General features: G+C 38.0%; 1 protein-coding gene across 5 annotated transcripts; it reads left to right on the top strand.

Annotated features, from left to right (window-relative positions):
* The first annotated feature begins 649 nt into the window (after window positions 1-649).
* Window positions 650-7653, top strand: LOC115972216 (probable E3 ubiquitin-protein ligase RZFP34). 5 transcript variants are annotated; one of them, XM_031092428.1, is made up of 12 exons: window positions 650-872; window positions 4097-4353; window positions 4482-4569; window positions 4705-4764; window positions 4878-4910; window positions 5224-5301; window positions 5602-5645; window positions 6035-6075; window positions 6195-6277; window positions 6376-6467; window positions 6609-6720; window positions 7109-7607. In XM_031092428.1, exons 2-12 carry the CDS (start codon window positions 4154-4156, stop codon window positions 7217-7219), a joined length of 942 nt encoding a protein of 313 aa, XP_030948288.1. In that variant the 5' UTR covers window positions 650-872; window positions 4097-4153; the 3' UTR covers window positions 7220-7607. The 5 variants fall into 5 exon arrangements, with proteins under 5 accessions (XP_030948288.1, XP_030948284.1, XP_030948287.1 ...); XM_031092424.1 differs by having other exon boundaries at window positions 686-872; window positions 2737-4353; window positions 7109-7653; XM_031092427.1 differs by having other exon boundaries at window positions 686-872; window positions 3755-4353.
* The last annotated feature ends 16585 nt before the right edge of the window (window positions 7654-24238 follow it).

Genomic DNA, 24238 nt, shown 5'->3' with positions numbered 1-24238 from the left:
AGTGCCAATAAATACATTGTGATACATATACGTGTCCATATCCTAATAGTCCAATGGCCCTACCCACTAAACTCAAGCCGCACCAAAGAAGATAATATAGTTTTTGACTTTTTTTCTTTGGCCAAAAATCAATGTAATCATTGTGATCACGTCTAGTGGATAAGTACAAATTGAAATACAGTATATAATTAATTCGTTGCACGAATAGAAAATTGACAGATCATACCCAAGAGAGGATTACATTAATATCATGATAATCCTTCCACGTCATTTTCCGTAACTTCAGCCCACCGACTGTTGGGCCTATTGACACGTGTCAAATTCCAGTAACGTAAACCGAATTTAGTAACACGCGTCAGCTTCGAATTCGTTTCTACTTAGAAAAAAAAACTCAAGCTTTCTTTAAAAAAGGCGGTAATCACATCTGTGTAGGCTCAACTTCAGATCAAGACGACCGACTATTCAAAAAAGAATAACTACAAAACAAGCAATCCTCTATTTCAGCCGTTTGATTAAACAAAATTAGATCTGACGGCTGTGAGCAGCAATGTTCCACACACTATCAATTTGAAAGTAGAAGATATTTTTAGACGAGGGTATAAGAGTAATTTCGAAAATTATTAGAAAGCTCTGGAAGGAAGAGAATTGTTCAGAGCTATAAATACAACGCGCTTTCGAATTCTCTTTATCAAAGTTTGTTTCTCTCTCTTATCTTATTTTTCGAACTCTGTTTCTCTCTCTGTCTCTCTAATTTGCAAACTCAAAACGTCAGCGAGTCACCGCAAAGGCGAGTCGGAGCTACGAAAACTGAGTTGGATCAATCTCAAAGTGTTCGAATTGGCGACGGAGACGTCTCTCTCCGCGGATTGAAAGTTCGTCATTCTGTTGTTAATTCGTATAATTTTATACTATTTCCTTTCAATTGATCGTGTTTTGAGTGGCTCTATTTTTTATTTTTATAAATTAGTTCTTTTTTAGGTAATGAAATTATTGATTTTGTTTTTATTTTTGTGTTCGTTAGATTTTGTTTGGTTTCTGAGAAAATTCAGCTGAGGAGAGAGAAACTGATTTGAAATCTTACATTTTCTGGTCTAGTTGCCTAGTTAACGAAATTTAAAGTTTCTTTTTCTCTGGAACGATTACACGGAGAATATAAGGTTTCAAAGCTCTGGATTCCTTTTTCCCTTTAACGCTAGGTTTCTCAGTGGCCAAACAGTACACTAGGGTCAAATTGATGAAATTGGATAATTTAGAGTGTCATTCTTTGCTTCTGTGCCTGCGTGTGTGAAAGTGAATTTTGGTTGAGCTATGATTGTGTATGAAATTGAATTGCAATGCGTGGATTGCTGTGGATGTTATTTTTGGTTGAATTAACTGAGAATTTCGCATTCAATCTGTATCTTAATTTTTCCGGTTATTGCTGATTTATGCTCCATTCAAAGTTTTTTCTGCTAGATTACGGCTGATTTATGCTCCATTCAAAGTTTTTTTCTGCTAGATTATGGTTGTTTAATTTCAATTAGTGTGGTGATATGATTGTCTTGGTGCATTTTCTGTGTTAATTATATACTGTTACATTTTTGAATGTTTAGTTTATGTTTACATGTTGTATGATATTTAAATCTACGCGGGAACGCGAGTTATATCATGTGTTTGACGCGTGTGGTGATTTCCTGTTTCAGTAGTTTTTTTTTTTTTTGGTTTGTAGTTGCGTGATATCATTATCGACGCTGTTGTTTGCAGTTTATATTTTATGTGGCAAATATCATTTGTAGTTTTGCGAGCATATTAGGAACTTCTTCGATTATGTGCATTCTGGTTGGAAGTCAATAAAGCAGTTCCTTAGTAGGGTTGATATTGCTCCAGTAATCTTTCTAGGAAAAACTCTTTGTTGGTAAAGGAGGCACCAGCCTTTCATTTGACTTTGATTTTGTTAAATTAAATATTATTAAGCAGATATAGTAGTCGAAATTATGTCTGCTTTCGGTGTATTGAATTCTTTATTAATGGAGAAACCAACACCGCAGCTGAAATGGTCTTCCTTGAAGGTGTTATGAAATAATTACATTGCATTATGAGAGTGTTGTGTTTGGAAACAACTACTCATCATTCAATGGGGGTATTATTAGGATTGATTTAATTAACAAAGAGTGAACCTTTATAAAGATTTAATTAACAAAGATTGATTTAATGGCATAGGGAATTTAGAAGCACACCCTAATTGTGTGTTTTTTTTCTTTTTCTTGCTAATATGTCTCAATATTTTGAACCTCTAATTAAGAGGAGGAGGAAGAAATGGGGGAAGGAAGTAAACTACAAATATGATCAGAACAAACATGACATCAAGTAGTGGAAAAAATAACTTTGGAAGTCGGGGTAAAGTGGCTTTTTTTATTTGGAAGTAGCTTTATGGACACAAAGAGTTACTGCAAATATAAATAGAACGAAAGTGAATTCATGAAGTAACTTACTGACTTAGGAAGCTGGGGGTGAAAAAGCTTTTTGTTTTGGTAGTGTCTTTATGGACACAAAATTAGGTACCGGAAAAAATATACATTTTTGTTTTGGTAGTGTCTTTATGGACAAAAAATTATGTACCGGAAAAAGAAAACACCACTACTCAATAACTCAGCGTTTCTGTAACATTTGCTCAATATATCTTGTAATATTTACAAATTCTTTATAAACGTTTGAGGCATTTTGGATTGTAAGTGACATACTTGGTGCATTTTGTAGGCTAACGACTACTACAGCCGTTCATGCTAATGGCAGTGAAAAAGTAAATTGAGTGGAATAGCATAAACAACTATTCTATCTCTAGTAAGCTATCTTGTGTTGACTGTCTAAATAGAAGCCAGCTAATAAAAAGCCACTTCTTTTATGCCCCGTGGTCTGTGCTCGGTCTTTCCATCTTCTTCTCTTACCAAGTATAAGTGTTTACCACGTATAAGTACTTGTGGAGTGTGGGGTTTAGCGGGGATTAAATCTTTAAGAGAGAGTTTCACATTAGACTAGAGTAGACTTGCATTAAAAAAAAAAAAAAAAAAATCTTCTCCGTCTTTGTGAACCCTCCAAAAAGAAAAATTATGCCGGACAAACAAACAGCATTTGTTAGGTTTCACCATCTCTGCTATTCAATAGGAACTCTTCACACTGTCATAAACTCTAGAGTGGGCCACTATAAAGTGTAAACATACCTGGGAAATGGGTAATTAACTGCATCACCTCTTTTTGTGGTCCTTAGTTTCATTGCTCCACCCTTACCAAAATAGCATTAGGCCTCTCTGTCCCCTTTCTAAATCTTAAACTGTTATTGAAACCTATCAATTTACAATCCATGTCAGTAGAGAGAGATGATGCTCCACAAATCTGGGTAAGGATTGTATCTTCTTGGATATGAGGATTGAGGAGCCTCAGTCTTGGAGGATACTGATATCTTCTGGCAATCAGACCTAAAACCTATTACAATTGTTGTGGTTCAAGACTCAATTAATTAGATAATGAGAGGATTTTTTAAGACACAGATGAACTGAATTGTGACTGGGGAGAAGCCTCTCAAGTCCTTTGACATAAGGTTTTAAGATTGTGGTAAGTACAGTTCTCAATGGAGACTTGGTTCAGATATGCCAATTGAGGTAGGCTTGTCCTTGTCGGACACTCAAAATGACACTTTTCTTCAATCTCACTTACCCTTCAATTTCTTTTTTGCTTTCTGGAGCGCATTTGATTGTGTGATGTATTGCTTTTACCTTAGGTTGGGGCATCTATTGGTCGTATCCAGTATAGTGGATTTGGTTCCAATCAAGAAGTGATCATGCCAAGCTATTCGTTTCTATAAAGTATACACAGATGGAGGCTCTGGAGTTCCGTTATATGGGACTCTTATAGATCTACTTGTTTTGATGAATCCTTGTCTTGGAGTATTGCTGATTGGAGCACTTCAACCTTACTTGGATTATGTTGTTGCTGATTTCCATTGGTCTGCAGCTGTGTAGAAGAAATCAACAGTAGCATGCGGTGTTTGCCTGGCATGGTCGGGTGACTGAGACTGTCTTTCAAAGTTTTAGAATGATTCCTAACTTTTTCCTTTATGCAGGTGCTCTAGGCTTATTGCCAGATTCTAGATAATTTATAATTCTATCCAAAGTATCCAATGGGGGAACTGGCTATGGCAATTAATCATTCTGAGTCTCAACAATTTGCGCTTCAAGACATACAACATATAGCCTTCAAAGGGAAGGAATTGGAAGCTGTCTACTCTGAACAGTCAAATCAGGATTGCAAGATTGCAGAAGAATCAGCAGATTCTACAAAAACTGCTGAAGTATTTGAGAAAGGACTTATGCAATATGGGTAAAGTCTTGCTCGTTTAGCTGCTTGTTTGGATTTGCATCTCCTTATCTTTTCTATTTTTATTTATTTTTATCTAAATTATCTTTTCTATTTTCTTGATATTTAATACTTGGCAACATTTATTGCAGATGTTCACATTATCGGCGAAGGTGCCGCATTAGAGCTCCTTGTTGCAATGAGATATTTGATTGTCGTCATTGTCATAATGAGGCAAAGGTGAGTTAATTGGTCATCCTCAAATAATTTTTTGTGTTTTTTTTTTTTTTTTTTTTTTTTTTTTTGTGTGTTTTTTATGAATATTTTGTGATTTTTTAAGTATCAATGGATTTTAACTTTTCTGTTGTTGTACAGAATAGCATTAATGTTGATCAAAAGCATAGACATGACATTCCACGCCATCAAGTCAAACAGGTAGAAATCATTCACAAGTTACTAGCTTTTGTTTTTCTGGCTTTTCTATGCATTCTTCATGGTTTTAGTACCTCTTTGACACTGACAAAGTATTCCTTGTTAAATATTTTCAGGTGATATGTTCACTATGTGGCACCGAACAAGAGGTGAGCAGAGATTACTTTGTATTATTGTTTTCCATCAGTCCTTCATAACCACTTATAAAAAAGGGAATGCAATATCACAGAACTCTATGAATTTAATATTCATAAAAGTGGCTTGCTAGTCAATTTGTGTACCCATAGTTTGTACTTTTAACTAGGAGATGATCATAGTTGAAGAACAAAAACAAAGTAGTCTACTCAATTTAAAGGATTTATTTTCTTTTAAAGATTTTTTTTTTTTTTTTGGTTGATCTCTTAGAAGTAACTACTTCTATCTAACTCAAGTTGCTCATTGTGTTGGTTGCTGCTACTACAGGTTCAGCAAGTATGTATTAATTGTGGTGTCTGTATGGGGAAATACTTCTGCGAGACTTGCAAGTTGTTTGATGATGATGTATGTAATCAATCTTTTCCTTCAACCTCCTCTCCCAAAAAAAAAAAAAGTAAGTAACAAGGACCTCAGCATGGTTGTCGATTCCGTGCTGATTCTGTGCATCAACTTGGTGTCACAGATGGTGTACTGAAACATAAGTACCCATTAATGAAAGTTAATGACAATTGTGTAGACATGGATTTTGTCCTTGTTACTTGGTCTTATTTCAGCCCTGTTGTCAACACTCATGATATCTTTTACATTAGTAATTCATATTAAGGAATTGATTTAATTACTTGTCTTGTTTTTCATATGTTGCAGACATCCAAGAAGCAGTATCATTGCAATGGCTGTGGAATTTGCAGGTATGCTTGGTCATGTCTCAATCTGGTTAGGCCTTAGAGCATATTTAGGGAAGAATTACAGCTGATCATAGTGAGTGATTCAGTAGAGTTAAAAGAATGAGACCAAGAATCTAAAAGATGATGAAAAAAAAAAAAAAAAAAGATATGGTGTGTTGGCATAGCCCTTCCCTAAATATGTATGTGGGTGCGAAGAGCCCCAGAAAGTGGAAATGCTAACCCTGTAATCAAGGGATTGCTTATCACCATTGCATCTCCAAACTTTTAGGAGATACTGCCCCCCTAAAGTCCCCACCAGCCAGCACGTAATCCTCCTTTAATATTTGCCATCTATTTCATCATGCTTGAATTTCTTTTCTGGTCATAACCTATATTTTTATATTTTGTGACAGAATCGGAGGGCGTGAGAACTTCTTCCACTGCTCCAAGTGTGGTAAGCTACTCTTGTCTTATTATTCTTATTACCTAAAATCCTAGCTGGGAGCTTATGTGTTATTATTCCATGCGTTATGTTATCTAATTGTGCTTATCATATATTTGATTATGATGAAGGTTGTTGCTACTCAATTATGTTGAAGAACAGCCACCCATGTGTAGAAGGAGCTATGCATCATGACTGCCCTGTTTGCTTTGAGGTAATACACGCTAGCTTCCTCTCATTTTCTAGTTGATGTAATATTTATTCTGCATGATCAAAGCTGAATTGCAAGCGTGATAATATGTTGATCTGCAGTATTTATTCGAGTCAAGAAATGATGTGACTGTTCTGCCATGTGGTCACACTATTCACAAATACTGCTTGAAGGAAATGCGGGATCATCTTCAGTGAGTGCTGGCACTTTTTCTTTTTCTTTTTTTTCTTTTTTTTTTTTCTTTTTTTTTTTTTTTTTTTTTTTTTTTTTAACTATAACCCTTTTGCTATACAATCTTACTGATCATCTCCATATTGTGTTCTTCATTGAACAGGTTTGCTTGCCCTCTTTGCTCGAAGTCTGTTTGTGATATGTCCAAGGTATGGGAGAAAATTGACATGGAAATTGCAGCTACACCTATGCCGGAACCTTACCAAAATAAAATGGTCAGTCCTCTCTCTCCCTCTCTCATGTTGATTTTAATCAACTCAACTAAGCATTAATCTCAATGAATCGACATCACTTTTGAGTCCTTTGTTTATCAACTAATTGGGGTTTGATATCTTTATCTCTTTTTCACCATTCACATTGTTCAGAAGTAATCACATTTAAACCAGAGCTCTATACAATTTTCTATGCCATTCTAGCGGTTTAATATCTTTGTGGAAACCCTGGTTCAACCTCATGTTCTTAGTTTAGGAAGGGCCAGTGTGAGGAAACCTGCCATACAGTTTCGCACATTTTTCATTCAATCCTCTGGTTGAAGAGGAACACCTGAACACTATCAATGGCAATTACTATTTATGAGAATCTGATGGAAATACTGTTCTGCAGGTTTGGATCCTTTGCAATGACTGTGGTAAAAAATCGAAGGTACAGTTCCATGTTGTGGCTCAGAAATGCTTGAACTGCAAATCTTATAACACGCGCCAAACACGGGGCTGAGCAAGTGGCTATGGCTAGACCATTACAATGTAACTGGCAATGGCAATGACAACTGCAAGTGTACTCAAATCGAATGCATCTCTTACAGGGATTTCCCTTCACTGTTTCAATTACCTGAGTCATATTCATGGATAGAGGGAATTGTGGTCCTCCCTTGGTGGTACTGACCTTGTTATCTGCTGGGAATCTCTCACAATCGATCCTGTCCTGCAGCTTCTCTTCCAGAAGATCCCTCATGATCCACATGCAATCCCTGTTATCCTATGCATTTGTCCCCCACACCCCCCCTCCCCCCCACCCCATATTGTTCTCTTGTATTTAAAGAATGCCATCTATGCTTTTATTGCCATCTACTTTCTTGTTTCCCTGCACTGGTATGGTGCAGACTGCTCGCCTAAATAATTATCAAATATTATCAAAAAATTTCTTATCTATTACCATTTTAATAAACCTAAACAGAGCACATTGATGTTAAGTAAATACAAATAACGAATAACCTAAATGGGGATTTATTTATTTTTAAATACAAACTAATGGTATCTAAGCTTCTTTGAGTATCTTATTAATTTTTTGGGTGTATGCAATCTTTGTTTCATACACACTAAGTTATTATAGGAAGGAATCCTTGGGAGATGGCTTTAAGGTGGGGGCAAAAGATATTTTGAATTTAGGATGTTATAGACATTATGAAGTCTTAAGAACAATTAAACCAACCATTGGGTAAGGCCAAAAAGAAGATTGTTATAACAACTTGAATACATACAAAACTAATAAATTCAATTTTTTATAGTTTTAAGTCTATGAACTGAATGAACCAAAGAGACTGAAATGGACAAAAAATTATATGTTGATGACATGAGTAGGGTATTAATTTACGCTTCAGTTTTTAGATATTACTAATAACTAATTTATGTTATGCATAAAAATTTTGCATTGATGTGATAATACATATGCATTATAATTAAATAGCATTTCTCCACTATATAAAGATTAGAAATCTATAAATTATTCTCTTCAAAAAAAAAAAAAAAAATCTATAAATTATTATGAATAGCACAAAAAATTAGCATTAATGTGATAATATATATATGCACTACAATTAAATAGCATTTCTCCTGTAAAGATTATTCATCCATAAATTTATTCTAGAGCAGATTCCATATATATATATATATATATATATATATATACACATAAATTTACTCTACTATTATCTCTCAATGTGAGCATATCCAATGATTATTACAAATTTACAATCATCTCCTAGAAATCTGAAACTACTGCTTGTCTCTAATATATTTTTCATCACTTATGAGTGTTAGTTTTCTTGTTGGTGAATGGTCAATCCATTATCGGCAAAACACAATATCTTAACAAAGAATCCTTGACTAGGAAAAGACCCCAAGGTTTTGTTCATTTCTGGATCAAAGTCTTTATTAGTGGTCTCAATGTGAATGCAACTCCTTCATTGTTAGGTTCGTATGGTTATGTAAAAATGCATTAGTTCTTATTGGAGGCAAAGAGAAACCTAGTAATGGTTTGGCGGTCAGTCATATAGACACACTCCATAATCTACCATAGCTAATGAGTTAATAGACTATAATTTTCTACCAATACAAACTTTGGAACCTAAAGGCTAGAAAATAAAATGAATCTAAGGGATTATGAAAACGATGTCTTTCTTAACAAAGTACAAATACATGAATGTCATTGCTCTGTATTGATGCAGGACAAAAGTTCAGCATTATACTAGGTTTCTTGAATAAGGGTTGATGTTTAAGAGTTTAGGTTAGAAAAGAATAAATGATGATGGCTGTTTTGGGGCTGAAACAGGGGATAAACAAAAAATAACATAAATATGTCACACCTAGGTCTTCCTAAGTATCACACCTAGAGTTCTTTGGCATCACACCTCAAAGAAGTTTGCATCATACAAAAAAAACTTAAAATAAGCTGCTGAATTTTATTAATCAATCACAATATTCTCCAATAAGATAAAAACAAAAGAGCCTTTATATAAAGGCTATAGTTATCCTTTTCCTAATAAGACTTGGACTCTAAATAGCTTATTCTTAGAATGAATAGAAAACTAATAACTAGTCGGAAACCCGTGCAACGTACGGGATCTTACCTATTTATAATAGACTAAAATAATTTTATAAAATTTTAAATTGATTATGAAACTGATAAGGGTAAAATTGTGAATGTGAATATTCATGAATATAGTATCATGAAGCGACGTTCAAAATAGACCCGTCAACCTCACTTGTCATAAATGGGAAGCTGACGACCCCGAGGAGGGGGTAGGCGAAGCTGACAACCCTGACGAGGCTGACGACCTCGACGAGGGAGTAGGCGAAGCTGACGACCCCGACGAGGGGGTAAGCGAAACTGACGACCCCGACGAGGCTGACGACCCCGACGAGGGGGTAAGCGAAGCTGACGACCCTGACGAAGCTGACGACCCTAACAAGAGAGTAAACGAAGCTGACGACCCTAACGAGGCTGACGACCCCGATGAGGGAGTAGGCAAAGCTGACGACCTCGACGAGGGAGTTGGCGAAGCTGACGACCCCGATGAGGGGGTAGGCGAAGCTGACGACCCTGACGAGACTGACGACCTCGACGAGGGAGTAGGCGAAGCTGATGACCCCGACGAGAGGGTAAGCGAAGCTGACGACCCTGACGAAGCTGACGACCCTAACAAGGGAGTAGACGAAGCTGACGACCCTAACGAGGCTGACGACCCCGATGAGGGGGTAGGCAAAACTGACGACCTTAACAAGGCTGACGACCCCGATGAGGGAGTAGGCAAAGCTGACGACCTTAACGAGGCTGAAGAGAGTAAGCTGAAGGCAGTAAGCTAAAGAGAGTAAGCTGAAAGCAGTAAGCTGAAGGCAGTAAACTGAAGGCAGTAAGCTGAAGAGAGTAAACTGAAGAGAGTAAGCTGAAGGCAGTAAGTTGAAGGCAGTAAGCTGAAGGCAGTAAGCTGAAGGCAATAAGCTGAAGACAGCAAGCTAAAGGGGATATATGAATCTCTGACGGTCCCGACATAACCTTGACTTGGCTTCCACGCATGGGTATATAAGAAAATACCTTGCACATCACGCTCAGTGTTAAACTCCTACAAGGAAAGGATTCCGCAAAATACGCTCATAAAGACTCCTATAAGGAAAAGACTTCTACAGCAAGAAAAAGAGGTCAATCCTCTACTACTATAAAAGCCCCAACATCCTCACTAGCTAAGGTACGCATAATTTACCCTCTCTGACACTTTAGAGTTGTGAGAAGTTCTAACTTGACCTTCGGAGGGTATTTGGCCAGCACCACACCGGTGCTCTCCGCGAGGTCTTCTCTTTTTGTGTTGTGCAGGCATTGTTTCGAGCATGTGAGTGCCGTGTAGCTCACTGACGATTTTTCGGCATCATCAGAAACTATACTATTGCGTGAATTGCTCCTATTTTTTTGAGTTACAATTTGATGAATAAGCCATTGCTTGAACATGCAATGGGTTGCAAAAAATCTAGCTAACAAATTTAGATATTGAAAAAAAATAACTAAAAAATTCTAATGTTAAAATGTCCGAAAGGAAAAAATATATATATATATATATATATATATTTATATATATGACTACCAAATAGAGAAAATATAAGAGAAAGATAGGTTACTTTCAAGAGAATAATCCATAGTTATAACAGTTGAAATTTGCTAAATTGTTTCAAATATTGCAAAAAATTGAACCCAAAAATTTAGATGGTCAAACTTTCAAAAGACAATAAAATTTAAAATCAAAAGATTCAGAACCTACAAATTATAAAAACAAAACAAAAACAAAAAGTCATTATTGCGAGACAATTTTAGTAAGGATGGAAAGCTTTTCTAAGTTTTTTTTATCTAATTCTTCCTAATTGATGAAAAATTTGGTTCAAACATTGTCAAACACTTTGAAGGTGCAAATAATATAGGCTTCCAACATAATCTTTAATTAATAAACAAAGAAGCATGATACCATAAGAGAAAACATAAGATAACATATAGTGCATATACCTTATTCCACAGCTGTGAAAAAATATCCACACAAAAGGAATTGAAAACTTGTACAACAAATGCAATAAGCTACTTCTGATATGAGACAACCTAACATACGTCTCCATAAGGTAAAGCTTAAGGTTATATAATCTAAAATAATATAGAATATAGCATCTTTGAACCACACAAAAAGTTAGCAAACTTACCAGAATACTTGTAGTTATACTATATATTATAAAGTACTACTCCATCACCAATAAAAGTCATGTAAAATCTCATGGGGCCTAGAAGAACAGACAACCGCAAGATCATCTCCACCAGACACAAAACAAAAGCAATAACAAGCGTACCAAAGAAATTGAAGTTTAGGGTTTTCTCTCTTAGTGGAGACGGATAGAGGAGATTGCTTTAGGGTTTTCAAAGATTTTGTCTCTTTATATATATATATAGATAATTAAATAAAAGACTTAATAATACGTAAACATAAAATAAGACTCATGGGCCTTTGGTACGGCCAAAGATAGCCCTTTCCAGATTTCTAGAAATTACCAAATTGCTCTTATTCTTATAGAACTTAATTAAAACTAATCCAACAACAACTAAACAATAAAATAAAACTAAGTAAGGTCCCACGAGAATGTCCCATCATCCGAAACATCCCAAATTAAGGCTTCAGCATTAGAACTAGCTTTTTGCCTCTTATAGGTCTTCAAAGTGGGCTGCCACTTATGTTCCCCATCATCTCTCCCTAACTTGGAAATTCTTGACACCGGTGAGAAAAAAGAATGATAGCTCTCATAAAGGTCAGAGTTGATATGTTGAAATTCTTCAGTAGTAATTCAAGTACACTCTGAAAGAAAGAGGATGATTCTTTATTTAACCAAATACTTTTGATACCCACCTCCTCTTGTCAACACAATTTGATCATCAAGAACATCATCTATGTCTTCCTTTGTGTAAGGGGCTAGAGGCAATCGAACAATAGCTTGGTCCTCATCTTCATGATCATAATGTCCTAGGTACATTGTCAAATCTTCAACGTTAAACACGTTACTAATACCCATATTTGATGGCAATTCAAGGACATAAGCATTAGAGCTTATTTTCTTCACAATCTTGTATAGGCCCGCATACTTGGAATGGAGCTTTTTGTAAGTACCCTTAGGAAATTGCTCAGGTCGTATACGAACCATAACCATATCTCCTTCTTCAAAATCAACAAAGTGTCGTCGAACATCAGCGTGAGCTTTGTATCGCTCGTTACTAAGTGCAATCTTTCTTTTCACATTATCATGAATCTCCCTTATATGACTAGCAAATGATTCAGCTTCAGCACTTGATCTTGCACTTGGAGGTAAATCAATCAAATTAATGGGCTTTCTAGGTTGCAGCCCAGTAACAACCTCAAAAGGACTACGACCAATAGATCTGTTAATAGAGCTATTATAAGCAAATTCTGCAATAGGAAGTAGTTGGTCCCAATTAGCAACATGACCCCCCACCAAGCTTCGATTCATAACTTCTGTTTGGCCATCAATTTAGGGATGGAAAGCAGAAGAAAACTTAAGCCTTGTATTTAGCATCCTCCACAAAGTCTTCCAAAAATAGCTCACTAACTTGACATCTCGATTAGAAACAATAGTTTAAGGCAACCCATGAAAGCAAACATAACTTCCTTTAGGAAAAGTGTAGCGATATGGACAACATCTGATGTCTTTGAACAAGGAATAGAATGCACCATTTTTGAGAACCTATCAACCACCACAAATATAGCATCATGACCCCTAAAAGTTCTTGGAAGTCTAAGGACAAAATCCATGCTAAGATCCTCTCGAGGAATATGAGGTACCGGTAATGGTGTGGAAAGACTGGTGTTCTTCTGTCTCCCCTAGGCTAATTGACAAATGCGACAATGAGACATAACCTTTGCAACACCTTTCTTTAAACTAGGCCAAAAATAAACGATCTTCAACCATGGCAATTGTCTTATCACGCCCAAATGGCCTGTTACCCCTCCAGCATGCAATTCTTATACCACTTGTTCTTTAAGAGAAGTGTTGGGCATGCATAAGCAAGTTCCCTTAAAGAGGTAACCATCATGAATAGAAAAATCTGGGTATCGTGCTCGCTGCCCATTCAATAATTCAGAATATATGATGCTAAAATCCTTACACGAAGAGTAGTCTTTAATGAATTGATCAAAGCCGTTCACCTATACGGCCAAAGAAGTAAGTATATAAACTACTCGCCTCAAGACATCTGTGGCTCTATTCTCAACTCCAACTTTGTGCCTGAGAACAAAAGTATATTCTTACAAAAAAGAATCCCACTTTCCGTGTCGATAATTCAGTTTCTTTTGAGAGTTGATATATTTTAAAGATTCATGTTCTGAAAATAAAACAAATTCCTTGTAAATGAGATAATTGTGCCAATAACGAAGAGCTTGCATGACAGCATAGAACTCCTTGTCATATGTTGAATATTTCAGTTTAGCATTGTTTAACTTCTTGCTAAATTATGCAACCAGATGTCCCTCATGGCTTAGAACACCTCCAATCCCCACATTTAAAGCATCAGTCGTGAGAGAAGTCTAGTAGGCGAAGAACAGGTGCTTCTATCATTAATTTCTTTACTTCCTTAAAAGCTTTGTTTGCTGCCCCTATCCTAGAAAACTGTCACCTCTTTAAACAATCTGTTATAGGAGCCATAATTGTGCTGAAATGTCGAATAAACCTTTTATAGAAAGTCGTCAAACCATGGAAGCTACGAGCTTCAAGTAAATTAGCAGGTTTAGGCCATTCCAAAATAGCTTCAACCTTTTTAGTATCAGATTCCACACCTTTAGATGAGACAACAAAGCCCAAAAATACCACATGAGATGTCATGAAAGAACAATTTTTTATGTTAAGATAGAATTTTTCTTGTGGAAGAATCCTCATTATTTGTTGCAAATATGTGGTGTGCTCTTCTATGGTTTTGCTATATACAAGTATATCATCAAAATAAACAACCAGAAACTTGCCAATAAAGGGTTAGAACACTTGTGTCATAAGCCTCATAAAGGTACTGGTGCATTGGAAATGCTAAATGGCATATAACCATCCATTTATAGAGACCATCCTTTATTTTAAAGGTTGTCTTCCACTAATCTCCAGGCCTTATTATGACTTAGTGGTAACCACTCCTAAGATCCATCTTTGAAAAAATAGTAGAACCTCCCATCACATCTAACATCTCATCAAGTCAAGGTATGGGAAATCAATATCTGATAGTAATCTTGTTAATTGCACGACTATCAACACACATGTGCCAACTACCATCTTTCTTAGGTGTAAGTAAGGTTGGAACAACACATGGGCTAAGGCTCTCATGAATAAAACCCTTTGACAACAACTCATTAACTTGCCTTTTAAGCTCTTTGTGTTCCGATGGATTCATACAATATGCAAGAAGATTGGCAGTTGTGACCCAAGTACGAGGCCAATGCCATGTTGAATGTTATGCATTGGTGGCAAATCGTTAGGCAATTCATTTGGAGCAACATCTAAAAATTTTGATAGCAACTTAGACACTTCTGGAAGTGTTTCTTGAGGTGTTGTAAGGGCTAGATTGCTCGTTTCTTTGGCCAGCAAATACAACTCCACTCTTCCTGCTTTCTCTTTCAAAATTCTTCTTGGTTAGAACACATAGATGTGTGCTTTGAGCTTTAGCAATAATACCAAGTCTTTTCTGAGTTTCAGCAACATCCTTAGTCTTGATCTCTCGTCTTTGTTTCATTTGCTTTGCAATCATAGGCTTTAACACAATTATCTCATTGTTGAACATGAATTGATACGTATTTTTCTTTCCATTATGGTACACATCTCAATCATAAAGCCAAGGGCGACCCAATAAAATATGCATTACAGTCATAGGAATAATATCACACCAAATAGAATCATTATATTGTGCACGCGAAATAGAAACCAAGCATTATTCAATTACTAGAATAGAGGTGCTATTTATCCATGCTACCTTGTATGATTTTGGATGTGGTTTCGTTGGTAGCTTCAACCTCTCCATAGTAGCCTTAGAAACAACATTCATGCCATTGCCACCATTAATAATAAGCATCCGAGCTTCAATCCCACAACGTACTATGGTCTGAAATATTGAAGTACGCTTCTAATCCTACTCTTACTTGGGTGCAGCAAGGATATTCCTAACAACCAAAAGAAGCAATGTATCTTCTTCCACTTCTTCAAAATCATCAACATTTAAGGGTCCAATTTCGTTGCCCAAGTCATTACCCTCTCCATCTTCCAATTCTTCTTTGGGTCCATGTGTCCCTTTTCCCCACACTTAAACAGTGATCCTTACCTTCTTTCCTCTAATCACCAATAGCAGCATTCACTTTGTAGTTGGGCTGCATAGTAGGTGCCCTAAGGTCAATTTTCCTTAAAGGTGTCTCCCCGGCTTGGGAAGGAAATCGTCTAGTAAAGGGCTGCTTTAAGTGCTTCTCAATCTTTAGCGCCAATTGGAATGCCTCATCAACTGTGTAAGTTCGCTGGGTAATCATTTAGCTATGAATGTCAGCCCTTAACCCTAACTTAAATTGGGCCAAAGTCTGTTGTGGATCTTCAACTCCTCTACACTGAATTTTCAGCTCCTCAAATTTATTCATGTATTCAACTATTAACATATTCCCTTATCTAAGAGTAGTTATTTGTTTGAAGAGTTCATCCTCATAATTGCAAGGCAAGTACTTCTTTTTTAGTGTGTGCTTTGTGTCATCCCACTTAACAATTTGAGGCTGCCTAGCGCCTCGGTGATCATACTCTACTCCTGTCCACCAAATCTAAGCTTGTCCAATAAGTTTCATAACAGCAAATCTAACATTCCTCTCGTCGGACATGTCATACCAGTCAAAATATCTTTCTAAAGAAGCAAGCTAACTATTAACATATTCCCTTGTCTAAAAGTAGTTATTTGTTTGAAGAGTTCATCATCATAATTGCAAGGCAAGTACTTTTGTATTAATGTGTACTTTGTGTCATCCCACTTAACAATGTGAGGCTGCCTAGCGCCTCGGTGATCATACTCTACTCCTGTCCACCAAATCTAAGCTTGTCCAATAAGTTTCATAACAGCAAATCTGACATTCCTCTCGTCGGACATGTCATACCAGTCAAAATATCTTTCTAAAGAAGCAAGCTAGTCTAAAAATACTTGGGGATCAATTCTTCCTTCAACATTTGGTACTTCTACACGAATTTTCTTTGTTATATCTCCAGCCTCATCACAATACTCACGTCCCTCGTAATAATTTTGTTCCATCAGCTCTTGTGCCAATTCCCAAAGTGCAGGGTGAGGCCTTTCAAAGGCAGTCCTACCTTCATCTTTAACATGAGAAGATGAGGTAAGATCTTCTCCTTGCTATCCAGATTTCTCCTTTGAGGGCTTCTCCTTATCCTTGACACCACTGCTTGACACAATAGACTTGTGGGCTATAATTTCACTATTGTGAAAGACAGCAACTTGCAACTTTCCAATTGTCACTTCTAAAGCATCAACTTTGTCAGCCATGGAATACAATAAGACCTACCTCTACTAATCAGACATGTTTCCTCTATAAGGTTAACCACTTCTAGTTGTCACGGTGCTGATTTAAGCTCTAATACCAATTTGATGCAAGACCGTTAAGAAGTTCAACACTATACTAGGTTTTTTGATGAATTCTTGAATAAGGGTTGATGTTTAAGAGTTTAGGTTAGAAAAGAATGAATGATGATGGTTGTTTTGGGGCTGAAACAGGGGATAAACAGAAAATAACATAAATAAAACACTAGGCAATCACACCTAGGGTTCCTTGGCATCACACCTCGGAGAAGTTTGCATCACACAAAAAAAGCTTAAAATAAGCTGCTGAATTTTATTAATCAATCACAATATTCTCCAATAACATGACTACAAAAAGAGCCTTTATATGGAGGCTATAGTTATCCTTTTCCTAGTAGGACTTGGACTCTAAATAACTTATTCCTAGAATGAATAGAATACTAATAATAATTAAATAAAACACTTAATAATACATAAACATAAAATAAGACTCATGGGCCTTTGGTACAAACCAAGGACAACCCTTTCCAGATTTCTAAATATTACCAAATTGCCCTTATTCTAATAGAACTTAATTAAAACCAATCCAGCAGCAACTAAACAATAAAATAAGACTAAGCAAGGTCCCACGAGAGCGTCCAAAACATCCCAAATTAAGGCTTGAGCATTAGAACCAACTTTTTGCCTCTTATAGGTCTTCAAAGTGGGCTACCACTTACGTTCCCCATCACTTATGCTACCAATGACTAGTGTTTTTTTTTCTTGACATAGATTATGAAATTATGTGAAAACAATATAGCTAAATTATTAATAACTAATAAAAAGTTACAATTTTATATTCAAAGTTAAAATATTTCTTTGTCAATTATATTAACACAATCACATTTTTATTATATAGTGTTGGAAATAAGCCAAAAATAGAACTATAAAAAAAATTAAATGAAATATTAGGTTTTGTAATCACTTTAAAAGATTTAAAACTGCTAGTGTTTATAACTGCCATATGTTCATCATAAGCATAACATGAAGCCCCCTACTACAGTCAAGGAGCTTAAAAGCTTACTCGGTAAGCTTTCATACATCCGGAGGTTCATTCCTGATCTAGTCGCCCTCACCGCTACCTTCACCCCCTTACTAAAGAAGGGAAGGCCTTACCATTAGAGTCAGAAATGCCAACAAGCTTTCTCCCAATTGCAATATCTTATGACCAAGCTACCAACCGTATGTGTGCCCACATCAGGAAAGCCCCTTAAGCTCTATTTGGCTACCAACAGTGAGGCAGTAGGGGCATTAATAGCCCAAGAAGATCAAAAAGGGGGCTGATCAACCAATTTACTATGTTAGTCGGATGTTGAAGGATGCTGAGACTCGATATTCAAGAGCTGAAAAGGCTTGTCTCTCTCTCATATATGATGCACAACGATTGCGACATTACTTTTTGGCTTATACGGTTTACCTCATGACAAAATCTCATCCTATACGCTCACTCTTGCGACGCCTCGTTCTTTCCGGAAGGCTAGCACAATGGCTCTTACAGTTGTCCGAATTCGAGATCATCCTTATCATCCCTACAGCTGTAAAAGGGCAAGCTTACTAGCATGGTTCCCAGGAGAAGAAAGCTAGGATGTTTTTGATGGAGTCCCTGGAGATCTACCGGAAGTGTCAATTGTTGAAGTAGCCAGAGCCAAGTGGATTCTTAGGTTTGATGGGTCCTCCACTGCTACTGAAGGAGAAGCTGGAATAGTCCTAATCAAAGAAACAGGGGAAGTAGTAGCTATGTCCTTTAAACTTGACTTCCTTTGTACCAACAACATGGCTGAGTATGAAGCATACCTCACAGGCTTGGCAGCAGCACGTGAAATGGGAATCAAACACCTTAGGGTGATTGGAGATTCGAACCTAGTTGTTTGTCAAACTAAGGGAGAGTTTGCACTCAAAGAGCCGTCGTTGGCACCATATAGAGCAATGGCCGAAATGTTGGAAGATTCCTTTGAAGACTTCGATATCCAACACACTCAAAGGTCTGACAACCATTTTGCTGATGCATTAGCCATTTTGGGAGCTAGGATTAGTTTTGAAGGCATCGCTACTGAAGTTACAATCATAAAGAAACCTGTTCCAACCATACAGGTGTTGAAGGAGGAGTTTTTCGATCAGCCACTAGACCAAGCAGATTGGCGGTCACCTGTCAAAGAGGCGCTATTGTCTCCATCAAGCAAAGAGCAACTAAAATGTTTCAAAGATTACACTTTGGTAGCAGGAGAGTTATACAGAAAATTTCCGGGAGGAGTCTTGGCAAGGTGCTTAGGCCTAAGTGAGTCTGGCAAACGACTAAGAGAAGTCCATGAGAAATCGTGCGGTTCCAATGGTATTGTAAGCCTCTATAGGCGCCTCCAACAGTCAGGGTATTATTGGCCAGACATGGACAGACAGGCTGCTAACATCCAAAGTCAGTGTGAGAAATGCCAACACATCCCCAGCCATGAAGAGTCATATGCTATGTTCACCTCTAACGATTGGCGAATCTCATTTCTTGAATACCTCATAGAAGGCATTTTACCCAACAATCGGGATGAGGCATATCGTTTAAAAAGGATGGCGACTTACTACTTTGTGGAAGGAGGTATCCTCTTCCGAAAAGGGTTTAATGGGGAGCCCTTAAGATGCTTGGGGACCCCTGAAGCACAATCTGTCATGCAAGAGGTTCAAGCGGGTGAATGTGGGGATCATTAAGGCAACAAACGACTTCTCCAGCAGCTGCTTAACCTTGGGTATTTTTGGCCAACCATGAAGCAAAACACGACCAAGCATGTGAAGACTTGTGGCACTTGTCAAGTCCATAGAAGCATGATCCATACTCACCCCACTAGTCTCCAAAACATGACAACACCATGGCCATTTCACACTTGGGGGCTAGACTTGATAGGCCCAATCAATCCACCGTCCAATGGCTATATTTGGATATTAGTGGCTATGGAGTATTTCACAAAATGGGTTGAGGCAATCCCGTTAAAGGAAGCTACCAGTCTAGTAGTTGCAAATTTCATCTGTGAGCACATAATTTGTAGATTTGGCATTCCCCATAAGATTGTCCGCGATAATGGCACTCCCTTTGTCAACAAAGATGTCCGTAAACTGCTTGACCATCGCCACATTAAGCATAGAAAGTCTACTCCTTACTATCCCCAAGGCAATGGCCAAGCAGAAGCGACTAATTGAGTATTGTTGAGAATTCTTAGCAAGATGGTCCACAAATATGAGGGAGGATGGAGTGAACATTTGTTGGAAACCTTATGGGCCTACCAAAGTTCAGCAAAAACTGCTACTGGTTTTTCGCCCTTTTCCCATGCGTATGGCACCGAGGCTATATCACCGGTTGAGCTATTAATTCCTACTCCTAGGGTAGTTCATGGTCAAGAAATTGAGATGAATGCAGCCACCTATGCAGAATGTAAGGTCTCCGACCTTGAAACCTTAGAGGAAGCAAGAAATTTGGCCTTTAGCCGTATCTAGCAATACCAACAACAGATGACCAATGCCTACAACAAGGTCATGAAGGCTAGAACTTTTGTTAATGGGCAACTAGTTTTAAAGGCAACGGATCATATGAGAAGGAACCTCTCTGCCCCCTCTAAATTTGCCCCAAATTGACCAACTTCATCTCACCATCACGAATGATGCATGAGGTAGCAGTGGTTTTGAGCCACTCAAGAATGAACCCAACATCAAACCTCATGGATTGCAACTCACTAAGTACGTCCATCCACTCAAGAACCTTATGCAAGTTGAAACTTTTGAAGGGTGTGCGTTCTATGTCAAGCAAAACCGCAACAAGGGATTTGAACATCACCTTCCTCACTGCATTACCGTATGTGCACCTAGACACAAAATTTGGATGCTTTGACAACATCTTCTCCAACAACGGCAGACCTTCAGCAGGGACATCAAACTGCTGAAATTTCACTGTGATTCCTGAAAATGTGTAGAAATCCTTGGCAGATTTGTTGTTCTCTCTCTCTTGATCGAACATCTTCGTGAAATCTTACACATTAACCCCTTGAAATGTGGCACTTGATGGCTCCCCTTCCACAACTGTCAGACAAGATTGGCAGAGTTAATGTTTTTTTTTTTTTTTGCTTCCTTTTAAAAATAAATAAATAATTAAAAAAAAAAAAAAAAAAACAAAGAGAGAGGAAGGGAAAGGAAGTTTTTTTTTTTTTTTCATCAGGCAAGCCCAACATAAGTCTTTAGATATGACTGAAGCATGGACAATAGAAGTCGTATCTGTGTTTTTTTTGCTCTTGAGAGGATCAAGGTCAGATGTGGGCATGGAAGGTTCGATTATAGTGTTTTCTCCGGCCCCACCAGCAACTCCCTCAGGTGGCAGCAAGGGATCAGTAGCACTCCCTCCAATTGCGCCACCATCAGCAACTTCCTCAAGAGGTACACCGGCTTCTCTTTCAACTACACTAACATCAGCAACACTGCTAGGTGTTGACAAAGGGTCAACGGCAACCCCAACCTCATCAATTTCCACAGTTTCCACATGTACCATTGAAGAATTAGGAACATTACCTATGATAGAAACGCCGTCAGCCGCAGCAGAAACATAGGAGGATAAAGAAGCAAGTAGCAGAAGGTTAACAGAATCCATGGTGGTGTCCATGAAATCACCTCTGCAATCTTTAGAGCAGGTTCTATCACTGTCACTAGACTGATGAAGCAGTTGACAGTAAAAAGAAGATATGTCAGTATGAAAAGAGAAATAAGAAATAATATAATTATAACAAAAGAAAAAGGGAAGAAAAGAAGAAGAGTTTAAAGGTTAAGGATTTACCTCTCCGGATGAGCTCTCAACATCAAGTCTGGCAACTTTTGCCCTATGAGTAGTAGTTTTTCTAGTAGTAGTTTTTCTCCTATATGTTCTCCCCTCAAGATCTAGGCTCAAGGAAGAAACAGCCTCAGTAGTCGGCGCTAATGGAAACTCAACAGCCTCTACCGGAGGGGGTGTGAGGGAAAGACTTGTATCCCGAACCGGAGAATCATACAACTCGATCACCGTAGACTTGGATTTATCTTTCTTATTGTTGCCAACATCATGTTCTACCCTAGACCTTGTCCTCCTAGAAACACTTCCAGCCGGAGGAGCTCCACTTCGAGCCCTTTTACTTGGTGTCCTACACTCTTCTGTTTTGAGTTCAGGGGTTACCACTATTTTATTTTGGCTCCTCCATTCTTCTGGAACGTTGTCACCATAGACGACCCAACCATCAAGGTCAGCATGCCATTTGGCGAAACTTATTTTCTGCCTAGCTGCCCATGAACAAACAGCCCAGGTATTTGGAACCAAGCACCAGTTAGGAGGCATATTAGCCCTTGGAGGGCCAATCACCACCCTTTCGTGCTCTCGACTAGCAACAAAGGCAACCAAGTTGTTCATTACCTTCCGCCAGTAAATGCACATATTCCGAGTGACACGACCTTCCCTTCGCCTACATGGGATCAACACATCACCTCCCTCTCACACCAATAATCTATGGTCGAATCATGAAGCAAAGGCCTCATTGCCTCTCGAATATCATACTCCATATCATTAATTATAGGCACATCTTGGTCGAGCCCGAATTGGCGTGACACTTTATGAGGATTGTATTTCACAAGGATAAAAGCCCAACTATTGAGGCAAGGGATTGACAATGGGGAAGTAATGGGCAAAAAATTCAAAACCTTGCTATCATCCCTTAAGTTGAACACTTGAGAATTAGGCCTAGCACACGGAAATGGCGAAGGAGAAAAAAAGCCCTCAGCATGATAAGCATAAGGCCTTCAAATAAAATTAGAAGCAATGTCTAACAAACAAATTGATGGCAAACCCCATACCTTTAAAGCCATCCACTTCATCAATAAAGGAAGGCCATGCTCAAACCCTAAAAATCTCTCCTCACCATCAATAATTCCAATCGAAATCGCTCTCTTAGTGTCACGAATTTCACTTACGCTCTTTCCTACATTAAGGTACATTTTTGAATGTTCCAAAACAAAAGCTTGCAACATCACTATGCTTACCCCAATATCAACAATATGGTACGGAGAACCAGTTAGTTCATTATAATGAAGTTGGTCTAATTTCGAGTGAAGGCAACCTAAAAATAAAGCACCTAATGGTAAGGACATACCTTGGGAAAGCTTTATGGCGAGACGAAAGGTGAAGGGTTTGATGAACTGAGCAAGGTAGTAGCTAAAGACGCACCTGCTCAACCACATTGCCAAAAATGTAGCTCTCCTAATCACACAACTACCAGATTTCTTAAATGCAAGAATCCATGAAGAAAACCTGGCCCTTTGACCAGTGAGCGATGCTGCACGACCCCCGAATGCCTTGTAAAGTCTCTCTTTGATTTTAGCCTCATCATCTTCGAGGGTGACAGTAGTTTCGCCCCAAGAGAAAAAGAAAGTGTGGGTTTCCGGGCTCCAACGGCGAATCAAATACCGCAATGCAATAATATCCCTAAATACATGCCACCCTCAAGACATCAATACCGCTTCAAAAATGTTGGCATCGCGAAGAGCCTGAAAAAATTCGTCATTCCTAATTTCCTTATCAAGCCAATTGGACCAATTATTGATCAATCCGCTGGGACACCAAAATTGGACTGGTAAAGGCATAAGCTCCTTCCGTTGGAGGCGCAAATCCATAACCCTAGATGCCGAAGGTACCCATGTAGTTTCAGGATTAGGGGCTTCACCCCTTATATTCCATTGACAAGGAGCATTAGACGCACTGATGTCAGTCAGAACCACAGGAAATAAGGGAGAAGAGTTGTACCACGGGTCTTGCAATGGTAGGAGTGATTTTCTCACAATTTTGACATCGACGGCAATGAGCGCTTCCTCCTCTTCAGCCATGGATACAATTTGATGATAAAAGCCTCTCAAACACAGATGAAAGTGCCAAAGAAAAGGCACAACAGAGGAAGAACAAAATGGGTCTTCCTCTCTTTCCACAAAACGTAAGAAAATATATAGATAAAGAGAAGTTCTTTTTTTCTCTCTTTCACTCCTCTCTGTTGCCGAAAATCAAGAAGGGAAGATATGGAGGAAGAAATTTTGTCTCTATTTTCCCTTTTGATGGTGCCGAAACAAGGAAGAGGTAAAACCCTTCTCTCTCTCTTTTATTTTTTTCTAGTTTTTCTCTCTCTTTCAGTTTTTCTGTCTGTTGGACTTGAAAAAATAATGGGAAAGGGCAGCATTAACTCCTTGGGTTGCACTGAGAAATGTGAAACCCAGCTTTGAAAAGACATGCTAGGGGGTTGCAGTTATTGAAGGTAGCAGTAACCACCCTGGTATTAAGGTTTTACAAGGGTTCACACATAACACCCCAAACGGTCA

This window comes from Quercus lobata, chromosome 12 (assembly GCF_001633185.2).
Source record: "Quercus lobata isolate SW786 chromosome 12, ValleyOak3.0 Primary Assembly, whole genome shotgun sequence".
Lineage (NCBI taxonomy): Eukaryota > Viridiplantae > Streptophyta > Magnoliopsida > Fagales > Fagaceae > Quercus > Quercus lobata.
This window is presented reverse-complemented; position numbering and strand designations above follow the sequence as displayed.

Coding starts and splice junctions, on each gene's coding strand:
- LOC115972216 (XM_031092424.1), top strand. CDS start 4,154: ATGGGGGAACTGGCTATGGCAATTAATCATTCTGAGTCTCAACAATTT. Junction 4,570..4,704: donor ATTGTCATAATGAGGCAAAG/GTGAGTTAATTG, acceptor GTTGTTGTACAG/AATAGCATTAATGTTGATCA. Junction 6,468..6,608: donor GAAATGCGGGATCATCTTCA/GTGAGTGCTGGC, acceptor TTCATTGAACAG/GTTTGCTTGCCCTCTTTGCT.